The sequence below is a fragment of the Berghia stephanieae genome, chromosome 10, assembly GCF_034508935.2.
Source record: "Berghia stephanieae isolate SIO BIC M18660-M18661 chromosome 10, UCSD_Bste_1.3, whole genome shotgun sequence".
NCBI classification, from domain to species: Eukaryota; Metazoa; Mollusca; class Gastropoda; order Nudibranchia; family Aeolidiidae; genus Berghia; species Berghia stephanieae.
In genome coordinates, this window is record NC_088369.1 from 14742436 (window position 1) to 14756758 (window position 14323).

Genomic DNA, 14323 nt, shown 5'->3' on the forward strand with positions numbered 1-14323 from the left:
AACCCGACTAAACGCCTTTCCACAGGTCAAACATATGAATGATTTTGGAGCATGAGTTGTCATGTGTTGTTTTAAACTTGAACTGTTGATAAATGTTTTTCCACAGGTCAAACATTTGAATGGTCTTTCTTCTGTATGATTTCTCATGTGTCTTTTTAAATTTGAAACCAGACTAAACGCCTTTCCACAGGTCATACATAAAAATGGTTTTTCACCAGTATGAGTTGTCATGTGTTCTTTTAATCTTGAACTGCTGATAAATGCTTTTCCACAGGTCAAACATTTGAATGGTTTTTCTCCGGTGTGGCTTCGTGTATGTATTAAAAGTTTTGATCTACAAGTACATACTTTCCCACAAATATGACATTTATGAGACATATTTTTAGGTTTCTCATGGGCTTTATCTTCTTTTTGAACATCAATGGATGACTTGAAGATTGAAATTGTATCGTGATTGGTTTGGACATCAGTGCCAGGCTTGTGCCATTCCACACAACTGTCCGTAGTTTCATCGACATCAATTTCAACTTTTAAGTCTTCATGAAGTCCATCATTCAAATACTGATCACAGCCATCAACATCGTTGTTATCTGTAAATTGATAAGAGAATTCTTAGCTCAAGGAAACAATTAACTTAAACATTTATTGAAGTGAGAAATCAACCCCACTGATAGAAATGCATGATAGGCATAATTAACATAGATTGTTGACTGGGAGATGTCTGCAGCAACAGAAGAACTAAACTATATCCTAACTATGAATGAGAACATCCAAATGTTGAGATTTCTCAAATTTCGAGCTTACAAATCAAAAGATAAACTTTCACATCTTTTTCTCATTAGTTTCATTACACAAACCATTGTCAAATAATTTGACACCATAATAAATAATATTTAGTTAACTGTTCAAACTACGAAATAGGCCTTACAAAAATAAATTAATGAATAAATGAATGAATAAATATATAAACAAATAAATACATTTTTCAAAATTATGATAACGATGACGAACAATGATGAAGGTGATGGTGATGATGATACAGTGGAACCTCCCGATTACGACACCTCCGAATAACGACAACCTCCTGATAACGACATTGACCCGTGGTCCCGATTTTTTTTCTATATAAGATCAGTAAAAATAGCCTCCAAATAACGACGCACTTTTTGATAAAACCTCCGAATAACGACATCATTTTGGCGATTTTCGGCAGGTTTCGTAGATATCTGATACTAAAGATACCGAGTATGAGTACTCAAAGTTTATAAAAACGATTCCTGCTTGAACCAATGAGAACGCAGCTTTTTTTTTTTTTTGACGAATCTTGGCTGATATGCATTAATAAAAACCAAGGTATAAATGTAAGTGTAAGCAAGTAAACACAAAATCTTGGAAAATGTGATATTATGTGGTGATAGAAGTAGTAGTAGTAGTAGTAGTAGTAGTAGTAGTAGTAGTAGTAGTTGTAGTAGTAGTAGTAGAAGTAGTAATAATAATAATAGTAGTAGTAGTAGTATAGTAGTAGAGTAGTAGCAGTAGTAGTGTAGTAGTGTTTTTGTGGGAGGAGGAGGAGGAATTTTGTTTGTTTTAAAGGGTTTTACAGCGCCTGTGACACATCTGTCATATCAGCGCCAGTAAAGAGGAAGAAAATTGGATAGTAAAAAACATTCTAGATTTACAATTGAAATGACATAAGAAAAAGTAAGACAAAGGGGAATGGTTTACATAGGGAACAGATGTAGATTCCAGGAGCACACTATCAGTGTACTCAGTTCAGATCACCTAAAAGTCTCATCCAGACACACGCACAAGAACCCTCTTAGAGGAATACACTACAATGTTTTGTTTGTTTTGTCAATGTTAATAAAAACTGGTCCCGCGGGCCTTACCACGCCAACAATTATTGCAAATTCCTCCAAAGTTACAACATGTGATGCCGTCATTTTTTGCATGTAGGCTTATATTTTAAGTGACATTACGAATTTTGAATACCGATAATGATTGACCAAACAGTTATCTCAGAATGCAGATTTTCTTTGATCTCTTCATTGTTTGCAATAAAATATGACTCAAACTTTAAAATAAATACAGTAATGGTGTGTTAATTCTTTTTCCAAAACAGTCCAACAAAAAACAGGACTGAGACAATTTTGGAGCTCTTCGTAAGGAAAGAAACACACAACTTAAGAGAGAGCATGACCAATACGTCACTGACATGATCAAAGCTGAGTCCAATTCTAATATAAACCTGAACGGTGGCATAACAAATCTCTTCTGGAAATACATCAAATTTAAACGCAGGGATACATCAGGCATAGCTGTTTTACAAAAACCGGATGGTACAGAAAATATTCTCGAGCCCTAGGTCTGGAAGGATACTTGGAATCTAATCAAAGGGTAGCAGGCAATTGTTACTGTTCATCACTATGAAAAAATTTGGACGCAATGGGTTGACAATATGCTTTTGGGATGTAAACAGTAAATTTTTTTCATTTCCTCCAGTGAAGAGAGGTAATTTTATGACCCACTCATAGCTCAATGACTGGTTAATCAAGTTGTCGTGAGTGTTAAATGGTCAGTTGATCTCTTACACTTAACACATAACTTGATTAAATTATCAAATAAATATCATTGTAAATGTGAAATCTTTACCATTGGATTGTGTGTCAGGTTTGACTCCCAGAAGAGCTGCTAGCTGTTCCTCTGTCTCCAGTGTGTCATTCATCAACATCTCTATCATTTGAGTCACAATCGATTCTGTAGCAAGACTTGCATAGCCAGCTGAAATTGATACACAAAGAAAGCAAGGGAGGTCTTTCCATACATAAGCTGATTATATTTGAAATTATGATTAACTATCTCATCATGATGTGAAGTTTATCTTGTTTAGATTTAATAGCTATATCTACACATCTTATCATGTGTTAAGAATGTTTTCTCTCATAGATACTTTTGTCACTCGTTCTTAATCTCTATGGAAAAGTTGATGTCTATTGGCTGATGTGTATCACAAACAATTTCATCAAAAGAGATTCAAGGGTTATCCCCATATTTGTCGACAGCTGAATAATAAGCAAAACTACAGTGGAGGGTAGATATACAGGCGACTCCGCTTAATCGCACACCCTCTGGAGTTCGGGTTAGTGCGTCATTAAGCAGAGTGTACGATGTAGCAAAGAATCTAAAAATAGTATCTAACACCAGCTTTCATGTGCCATTTAAGTAGGACCTTCTGCTCTGAGTATTCTATGGACTTGGGACTGTCATGTTCAAGACATGGCATCATAAAAAGGTTTTTGTTTTTTTTTCTTTGTTGTTTTTGATTATTGCAGAATATTGTGAAGAAATATTTCCTTCACTCTTCTGTATATGTTAAAATCAACTCACTTTTCTCTAGAATCTCCCATACTTGGGTCCTTAATCTCGATTGTTGATGAGTCTCATTCTCTGCCTTCAAATGTTGTGATTCTGTTAGAATAATGATAGCAAAATTCATAAGAAGAAGACAGAGAAGAAGAAGTAAGAAGAAGAAGAAGAAGAAGAGAAGAAGAAGAAGAAGAAAGAAGAAGAAGAAGAAGAAGAAGAAGAAGAAGAAGAAGAAGAAGAAGAAGAAGAAAAAAAGAAGAAGAAGAAGAAGAAGAAGAAGAAGAAGAAGAAGAAGAAGAAGAAGAGAAGAAAGAGAAGAAGAAGAAGAAGAAGAAGAAGAAGAAGAAGAAGAAGAAGAAGAAGAAGAAGAAGAAGAAGAAGAAAAGAAGAAGAAGAAGAAAAGAAGAAGAAGAAGAAGAAGAAGAAAAGAAGAAGAAGAAGAAGAAGAAGAAGAAGAAGAAGAAGAAGAAGAAGAAGAAGAAGAAGAGAAAGAAAGAAGAAGAAGAAGAAGAAGAGAAGAAGAAGAAGAAGAAGAAAAGAAGAAGAAGAAGAAGAAGAAGAAGAAGAAGAAGAAGAAGAAGAAGAAGAAGAAGAAGAAGAAGAAGAAGAAGAAGAAGAAGAAGAAGAAGAAGAAGAAGAAGAAGAAGAAGAGAGAAGAAGAAGAAGAAGAAGAAGAAGAAAGAAGAAGAAGAAGAAGAAGAAAGAAGAAGAAGAAGAAAAGAAGAAAGAAAAGAAGAAGAAGAAGAAGAAGAAGAAGAAGAAGAAGAAGAAGAAGAAGAAGAAGAAGAAGAAGAAGAAAAAGAAGAAGAAGAAGAAGAAGAAATAAATAAATAAATAAGAATGCACCCAAAAAGACTGAACATGACAGTTCTTGCAAGAGTTATGCAATGCAAGGCGGAAAGTCAACAGAGAGGAGGAAGACAAAGGAAAATGTGGCAGAAAAACATCAAGGATTGGACAAGACTGATGCTAAACGAGTTGATAGAAAAGGTAAATGGTTGAAATGAGTGGCACTGGATTGTAAAGGCTGCATCCCTGGAGTCCTCCTCAGATGACCCCTGGTCATGGAAATGAGTGAGTGAGGAATGATGTTTGTAAAGACTCAGGGTTTTACAAGACAACAGTTTAAAAAAAAATAAAAATGTAACCTCAGTATTATGGGACATCCCAACTCTGTCACTGATTTTGTGTAGCTGTTGGGGAAAATAAAAAGAGACTCGATTGAAACAATAACTGGCAGACCAAATGAGAAATCTCATTATTTTTAGAGTTCTCAATTATTCATGAAAAAAGTCAAGAAGAAACTACAATCCATCTCTAGATTGAAATATTGCTGTTCCATACACTTGTAGCTGACAATAATTTACATCTAGTACTTGAAAACAGATAAGCAAATATTATTTTATTTGTATGTAAAATATAGTGATTTTGAATTGGCACCTTTAAGGTGAAATGGGAGGGATGAGGTGGAAATGATGTGAAAAGGATATTGAGGGGAAAGACAAGACAGTAACAGTAATAGTAATTGTCAACTCCCTGATATTACCAAGGCTTTGGTCGTAGAAAATTGTTATTCGAAGGTATCTCTTGTGATAGAATTATGGATGAAATCGCTCTCTCCCCCCCCCCCCCCCCCTCCCCCTTCCAACTCTCCATCCATTGTCTCTCTATTGACTGGGAAAACTAGGCACCCTACACATCAGAGAAGAGAAAGCCCATACTCAAAATGGACAAATATTCACAAGTCATTTACAATATCACAAAATTACCTTGTCTAGTCTCCAAAACCATAGACGTGATCTCTGAACCAAAACCACTGGAAGGAACAGGCTCCTCACTAATAGTTCTATAACTCTGGTCATCTTTGTTGACATTGGAGGGTTCCTGGGGAATACAGGAAGAGAATGAAAAAATACAATAAAGCTATAGATTTTATAACAATGTTGGACAACCACTGGCACTACAAAACTTGTTACAAACAAAATCAAGACATCTTGTCTGTGTTAATGGAAGTAAAGATAAAGGGAGTAAATCTGACTCATGAATGAACAAAACAAACGACCAAAGGCCAAAACGTCATTTGTTTTGTTTTGTGTTGTTCATTCATGAGTCAGATTTACTCCCTTTATCTTTATCTCCATTTTATTGACTCATTTAGCCACCTCTAGCTATTTGTCTGTGTTAACTCAATTCCTCCATTTCACATTTTCAAAACTAGTGATCAATTGGTCAGACAGACTAGGACAACGAAAAGTCACAAAGTGTTTTGGAGACTCCTGTATTCTTCTAAGATAACGAATGGTTTTTAATCTCTGTTATTTTTACTTAATAATCATCATTATCTTCAACATCATCATCATTATTATTATCGCCTTTGCCACTGTTACAGTTATTACTATTACCATCATCACATCATCTTCATTATCATCATCATCATCAGAGACTATACTACGAAAATGAAAAAGAATATCTCACCTGACATTGTGTCCCATGTGATGATGTCACAGAAAAAAGCTCTGTTGATATTTTGTCTTCAAGTTTAACTTCATCCCTAATATCAATGCTCTGTGAATCTTCATCTTCAAGTTTAACATTGACATCAGTGAATTGTGAACAAGTGTAGAAAGAGTTTTCATCTTCAGGTCTTACACTGACATCACTTATATGGGAAGAGTTCTCGGCCTTGATATCTTCATCTTCAGGTTTTACATTGACATTTGTGTTATGGGAAGAGTTCTCTGCCTTAATAATGTCTTCATCATCAAGTTTAATATTGAAATCTGTGTTATGGGAAGAGTTCTCTGCCTTGATGTCTTCATCTTCAGGTTTTACATTGACATCTGTGTTATGGGAAGAGTTCTCTGCCTTAAAAATGTCTTCATCATCAAGTCTAACATTGACATCTGTGTCATGGGAAGAGTTCTCTGCCTTGATGTCTTCATCTTCAAGTTTAACATTGACATTCATGGACTTTGGATGAGACTCTGGTATATTTTCCACCTCTATCAATTCAAGTTTAACACTGACATCAGAAGATTGGTATGCAGTCTCTGCTGTTGTTTCGGTTTCCATTAGATCTTCAAGGGTAGTAAATGATGGGAAGGAATTCTCTGTTTTTACATCTTCCAATCCGACATTCAAATGTCTGAAATCTTCATGTGAATTCGTCACAGTTTTTTCCACTTCAGCTTTACAAGACCCTTCCATCTTTACTTCTCTCAACAGGATGTAAAGAGGGACACTGAAAAAAGAAACATAGCACCACAAGAAATGTTGAGATAATGGGAAAAAAATGACAATGAGTGTCAGTTTTACTATACAAGATTGACAATGATCAGGATGAGAGTAACTGAGCTGCCAACGTTCATATCATTTGTGTGGTTTGTTTTCACATTACACTTCGCAGATGTTCCAAATGATCAATTTGAATTAATTTTTTCCAAAGTTATGGTTGACCTTAGCCATGAAGGTGTTTATGTATGAATCTTCAAAATTCAAAAAGAAATATACTCAATGGAGATAGGGTTTTAATTGTTGCACAGCATTTCCCAAAAATAGATAGAAAAAAATTATTGTTCACAGTCGTTGCTAAGTTTTCAATCAAAATGGTAATATATATAATATAAGAAACACTTCCATTTTATATCATAAAAGTTCTAGAGCCAGAGCGAACTCTAACTCTGTCTCTGACCCTCTTTTTTTTTTTCTATTTGGCAAAGAACAGCCAGGTGATAACCCACTCTCATGTGAATAAGAGCCTCAATTTCCCTTAAGATTTCAGGTACCGATTTCCGGATTGAATATGTAGCTGGCATCTACTTGATATTCATGAATACTACTGAGCAAAAAATCAAATTAACTTTAAAGGCGACTGAAATACAGAATAATTTTGCAATCGAACATAAATTTAACATTAATCGACAACAAACACCAGATCTATAACATTAAAGCACAACACCAATTCTACATGTATTCATACACTGAGTAGAACTCGAAGAAGAACTCGAAGAAGAAGAAGAAGAAGAAGAAGAAGAAGAAGAACAACAACAACAACAACAACAACAACAACAACAACAACAACAACAACAACAACAACAACAACAACAACAACAACAACAACAACAAACAGGAGTAGTGTAGAGGAAGAAGAAAAAGAGAATCAATGAATCAAGGAGAAAGGAAGAAGGGTGAATCAGTGAATGAAAAATTGATAACTGTTAAAAACAAGGAAAAGAAAAGAATGTAGACCTATTTACTTTTATCAATCAAGGCAAGGAATAATCAAGAGGTAGTAAGAGTAGAAGTAGTAGTATTAGTAGTAGTAGTAGTAGTAGTAGTAGTAGTAGTAGTAGTAGTAGTAGTAGTAGTAGTAGTAGAAGAAAAAGAAGAAGAAGAAGAAGAAGAAGAAGAAGAAGAAGAAGAAGAAGAAGAAGAAGAAGAAGAAGAAGAAGAAGAAGAAGAAGAAGAAGAAGAAGAAGAAGAAGAAATTATAAAAGTGTCTAGGGAGACCAAAATATTGGTCTCCCTAGTCATATTGAAGAAGTCGGGGGTAGCAGCTCAAGATAGACATAGAGATTGAAATCACTATTTCTCGAGTTGTGAATAGCCCGTACTCATACAGTAGAGCCACGCCCTCCCCGGCCAGGTGTTATTGTTGTACTAGAAAGGTTGCGGGTTTGAGACCCCATCACCGCCACGAAATTGGAAAGCTTCATCGGTAACTGTAACCAATTCTGAATCCGCCATCCCGCCTGTATTATTATAAATTATAGCTTTGGGAGGCCTTCCGAAAGCTCATCATGCCAAATATTCGCTCCTAAGATAGAATACCTTTACCCCTAATAGGAAAAACAAACAACCTCTAACTATCCCTAATAGAAAAAACAAAACAAAAAAAAACCCTGGGACTGCTTTGCACTGCCTTTCAATAATTCACAAACCAAAATGGCGGCCGAGAATCAAAACAATGGTCAAATTAGGAAATTTTTAACTTTCACAAATCTATTAAGGTTTGTTCTGTATGATGACAAATTGAATAAATAAACGTCAGGCTACTATCACCGTACGGTGAAAATAGTCCCCAAAAAAAAAAGAAAAGAAGAAAGAACAGCAACAAAAACAAACAGGCAAGCAATGAATAAACAGACGAAAAAACTCGCCTCTTTAACATAAAGAAACAGTTCCATAAACGAAAATACAGTTTTACGCCGGTGGGGGGGGGGGGGGGGAGGGGGTGGCAAAGCGAGCTATTTTGGCTAGGGAGACTAAGATTTTGGTCTCCCTAGCCAAAATCGACCAATTTGGCTAGGGAGACCTAAATCTACCATAAATTATTATATTTGTAATAACTTGCGATGAAGTTGAAATAAAATTCCCACGTTCAAAAATACAACCACAGGAGATATAAGCCAAACGTATCACAACTTTGGGAATCGATAAAAAGGAGGTAAGTTACAGTTGTAACCGTGGGAGTTTAAATTTGGTTAGCAACTGCCGCAAGAAGCCTTCTTCTCCTCCCTCTTCTTCGATTCACACACAATCCATTCTCCGCCTCCACTCCTCTCCTATTCATTCAGTAGCGAAACATCTCACGCAGTTCCTGCTGTTCATGTGGCTCACCAATATCCAATCAAAATATCCAGAAATTTAATCAATCGTTGCTATTTGAGTTCAGAACCAGTAGTCGAAGAAAATTGCTGGGGAGACTTGCTGCACTTGCTGCCTCAGTCAAACCATAAATATGGTAGTTTTAGCACTTTTATTTTTATCTTATCATCTTTCCAAAATACAAGTATCGCACAAATTCGCATTAAAACTATTTTAATTCTCTCTCTCTCTCTCTCTCTCTCTCTCTCTCTCTCTCTCTCTCTCTCTCTCTCTCTCTCTCTCTCTCTCTCTCTCTCTTTCTCTCTCTTTCTCTCTCTTACTTAATTGTCCTTACAAATTCACATTACAATAGTAGTAGTAGTAGTAGTAGTAGTAGTAGTAGTAGTAATAGTAGTAGTAGTAGTAGTAGTAGTAGTAGTAGTAGTAGTAGTAGTAGTAGTAGTAGAGTGGTAGTAGTAGTAGTAGTAGTAGTAGTAGTAGTAGTAGTAGTAGTAGTAGTAGTAGTAGTAGTAGTATCTGTATGGTTGGCGCTGAAGAAAACAATGGTCTGGTTGTATTTCAGCGGCGTCTCATTGGGCGCGGGCCATGTCAGTCGGGCCTTGAAATCGTTTAGGTGTGGTGCCATGATGACCAGTTCATCCAGCCCATTCCACTCCGAGATAGTTCTAATGAAGAAAGAATTTCTGTAGTTTTGTGTTCTTGTCTGTGGGATTTTGAAGCAGCTCGAATTGTTTGTGGCGTATCTCTCAATGGGGTTTTCGGTTATGTGGTTGGCAAAAGTGAGTGCTCGGATTTTTCTTTTGTTTGGTCGTGGCGTGAAAAAGGAGTCTGCCTTTATTGGTGGTATTTGATCTGTTATAATCTTGAATGTGAATGACAGACGGGTTTCTTTTCTTCTTTGTTGGAGGCTGATGAGATTTCTTTCTTCTAACATTTTTGTCATGCATCCTGGGGTTCTGCTCTTATAGTTCCCAGTTATGAACCGGGCACTTTGTCTCTGGACCCTCTCAAGTTTTTGAATATCCTCTTTCAGGTAGGGATCCCAAACAACTGCTCCGTATTCCAATTGTGATCTCACAAGTGCGAGGTAGGCATTTTGTTTGCATGACGTTGGGGCGTGGCTAAGATTTCGGCGGAGAAACGCGAGGGGGCAGCTTGCCTTTTAGGCTATTTTGTTAATGCGTTTCCCCCATTTCAAGTCCTTTGAGAAGGTGATGCCAAGGTATGGGTTATCGTCGACTTGTTTCAGGACGGTGTTGTTTAACTTGTAGGTCTCATTGTACTTTTTAGCTGTGCTGAGGATGTAGCATTTGTTTGCGTTAAATATCATTCCCCAATCATTAGCCCACTGTTCGAGACTATTCAAGTCCTTTTGTAGCAATTTTTGATCATCTGCAGATTTTATTGGTCGGTATATTAGACTCATCAGCGAATAACCTAATCTGAGATTTTACTCGTAGATGTAGGTCATTGATGAAACAAAGAAATAGTATGGGTCCTAGCACCGTTCCCTGTGGTACTCCTGATATGACTGGACATTCATCCGATGACGTGCAGCCTAGGACTACTTTCATGGTCCGTTTTGTGGGGAAATTACAAAGCCATGTGTGAAGAGAGCCACGAATTCCATAATTTTCTAGTTTCTGCAGGAGTTTTTAGTCGGGCACAGTATCAAATGCTTTGGAAAAGTCGAGGATGCCGATGTCTGCCTGAGTGTTGGTATTCTGGAGTCTCAACAGGTCGTTTACAGTTATTAGGAGTTGGCTATCCTTTGCGAAACCCGTGGTTCAGGTCAGTTAGGATGTCATTGTTCTCAAAGTGGTTCATCATGTTCTTACAGATTATATGTTCTAATAGTTTGGATATTACAGATGTCAGTGAGATTGGACGGTAGTTCTCTGCTTTATTTTTGTTGCCTTTTTTAGTCATTAGGGAGCATCCCGATGTCGACCGATTTTTGGAAAATCATGCATAGTGAGGGGGCCAAACTCTCAGCACACTCCTCTAGTACTGTGTTGGAGATGTTATCTGGACCTGACGCCTTAGATGGGTCGACGTTTTTCAGCAACTTTTCAACTCCTGAGATGTTTATGTTGATATTAGTAAGAGATTGGTTACACCTCTGTGATGTCGGTGGGGTGGTTGTATCGTGTGGATCATGGGGGGTAAAGACAGATTTAAATTGATCCAAGAAGATCGTTGCTTTATCCTTCCTCTCAATGTACAGGGTTTCATTTTCTTTCAATGGGGCTACGCCAATGGAATCGTTTTTCTTGCTTTTTATGTAGTTCCAAAATGGCTTGGTATTGTTTGTTACAATTACAAGTCCTTTTTCTATAACATTGTTAATGTGCGTCCATTCTGCTTGCCTTATTTCACTACTTTGACGCTGCAACGATTTGTATGACTAGATGGTGGGATAAGGTAAAGGATGATATGAAAGAACTGGGCCTGGAGGAAGATGATGAGCTGAACCGAGATACATGGAGATGGGGCATTCATTATGGCAACCCTGCAAAATGCGGGATAAGCTGAAAGAAGAAGAACAACAACAACAAGCTGGAAGAAAGAGATGAATATGAAGACTGTGACCATTTCTACTGGAAGGAACTTTGATAAGGGTCCTACGATATCAGTATTTATGGACTGAAATCCTGACTAAAGTCCCGGTTTGTCCGATTGATTGGTCCTTCATGGACTGTCATAGACTGAGCTGTGGCCATAAAAAGCTGAAGTTATGTAGGTTAAGACATACAGTGGAACCCATGTATAACAGGTCCGGATATAACAAGGACCGGGTTATAACGAGTTTTTAAAATCCCTGTTATGTTTTGTTTTTCGTTGGTTTTTTTTTGTCTTTTTTTTTTTTTTTTGGGGGGGGGGGGGGGGGGGGGTTTACCTCACTTTGTCATTGGTAAAATTCACCAGCTATGGCAGTGCCTTTTTAGTAGCGTGGGGGCGGTCCTAGGCAAGCTTAAGGTCCACGGTTCTACGGTTCCTGGGAAATGAGACCCGCAAGGACCGGTTCCGGTTCATAGAACTGGTCCTTTTCGACATTGAACATTCTTGAGGGACCGGTGGGACCGTTACACGATGAAAACCGTGGTCTTCAGTGTGTGCTGTGCAGATAGCGCTATTACACAGGAGTGACAAGAATTATGTGAGTGTGTGTGTGTCTGCGAAGATTGATGGGGTAGGGAGTTGAAAGGAAAAGGGATTGTTAATATTTTGTGTCTGTGGCATGCTGGACCAAAAGTATAGGAAGAGCTTGTTTTTATTTTATTTTTTTATTTTGGGAGGTGGGGGGGGTTGTCTCCATTCTTTTTTTTCTCTTTTTGTGCGGCTATGTGGTATGACACTCGCTTTCGGATCGGAAGGTCCTGGGTTCGAGCCTCGCTCGGCGCCTAGTTGAGTCCTTGAAAGACTCTTTACTCACATCCTATCACCGTACTCAGGTGTAAAATGAGTACCTGGTCGTCAACAGTGTTGTCTCTGTCGGAAAAAAAATGGTAACATCGCCTAACAGGCGTCATGTCTCGTTCTACATGTTACGTGTTGCTATTAGTCAAGGACCATTTGTAAAGCGCTTTGAGCACATTTAGTGGATATTGCGCTATATAAAAGCTCAATTTTTATTTTTGGGATTTTTATTTTTTTAAAAATATTTCTACCTTTGGATAGGACGCTAGTCTATCCCAAAGTACTTTTCGCCAGATCTAACAAACCCAGCTACCCATTCACTGCTGAGTAGACAGGGAGTTCAGAAAAAAAAAGCTCGACTGCACCCGGGATTGATCTCTGGCCCTTTGCGTATAAAGAGAGTGCTCTATCAACGGAGCTAATGCGGCCCCCAAATATTCTATTGGGCTTTTTAAAAATACAGACGTTATAACTCTTATTTTGGAAGGAAGATATAATATGTATGTGAAACTCGTATTATTTGATTAGTTAAAACACCAAACGAAATTTTAATATTATTGTATTATTTTTAATGACAACAATGCGATAGAAAGGAGTGGTGACAAAAGATAGACAAAAGAAAACAAAAAAATCGGACTTGCTAGGTTCGAAACACACACACACACACACACACACACACACACACACACACATACTTTAGTAGTCACATTCATTTCAAACAATAACCCATTAGAGAAGAGGGGTGCTGCCTTCATCATAGATCATTGTCATTGCGATCATTATGGTGTAGTTAATTTTGAAATTTACCCTGTATAATGGAATCGTTCAAGGCGTTGATGATTGTCATGCGATTCCTGCCCCCCCCCCCCCCCCCCCCCCCATCCCACACACGAGAGGGCGGTTTGCGGAGTGGAGGGAGATGGTCGTCTGTGTCGTTTAGTGTATAGCAAAGGGGGTGGGTACGATTAATTAAGTGGGATGGATGGTGATTGGTGGAAGATGTGCGGCTATGTGGTCTAGTGGTATGACACTCGCTTTCGGATCGGAAGGTCCTGGGTTCGAGCCTCGCTCGGCGCATAGTTGAGTCCTTGGAGAAGGCTCTTTACTCACATTCCCTCACCGTACTCAGGTGTAAAATGAGTACCTGGCCGTTAACAGCGTTGTCTCTGTCCGAAAAAATTGTAATATCGCCTAACAGGCGTCATGTACCGCCCTACATGTTAAATGTTGCTGTTGGACAGGGACCCCCTTTAAAGCGCTTTGAGCACGTTTAGTGGATATTGCGCTATATAAAACCTCATTTAAAAAAAGATAGGCAAAGAACTGAGGCAAAGAATCGCTGGGGCAGTAGTATGGCGCGAGAATCGCTGGGACCGTTGAAAGGAGATAAGAAGTTAGGACCGCCAACGGTTCTCCACTTTAGGACCGGTCCCGGTCTCAGCTAAAGGACCGTGGGACCGGTCCCACGGACTGGTTCTCAGCGCAGCACTTTTTTTTTAGAGCCTAAACGGTTATGAAATGGGCGCGGAACCGCACTTAATATCTCCAATACAATGCATTAGCCCACATCATACTCGTGTAAGCCTACAGCAAAAGGTAACCGAGGGGTAGGCTAGTACAAGAATACTCCTCCCCCTCCCCTCTTTCTGTTAATGTAGGCTTATTACTAAGTTACTACAGTGTAACATGGGCACAACTGGCACTGAAGGTAAAGGTACCCAGAAAAAGAAAGATAAAGGGGACTCTTTGAGGTCACCAAAAAGTCTCATCAAGACACCAGCACATAATCCCCCTGAGATGAATACATTCAATGTTCACAGAATATAGCCAAAAAGAAAATACATCAATACATAACAGAGGAAAAAAATCATCTCCCAAAACTAATATATACAAATACTAAACATTTGATTGTTTCCCTCTCAGTTAAGGA

At 38.1% G+C, this 14323-nt stretch overlaps 1 protein-coding gene across 1 annotated transcript in view; it reads right to left on the bottom strand.

Annotated features, from left to right (window-relative positions):
• The window catches only part of LOC144980584 (uncharacterized), a 38039-nt gene that overhangs the window by 5301 nt on the left and 18415 nt on the right, over positions 1-14323 (bottom strand). Inside the window, 8 exon segments of the mRNA XM_078928260.1 lie at positions 4-590; positions 2653-2781; positions 3388-3468; positions 5136-5250; positions 5842-6607; positions 10323-10365; positions 10963-11380; positions 14061-14185. Coding sequence (XP_078784386.1) covers positions 4-590; positions 2653-2781; positions 3388-3468; positions 5136-5250; positions 5842-6607; positions 10323-10365; positions 10963-11380; positions 14061-14185 — 2264 coding nt within the window.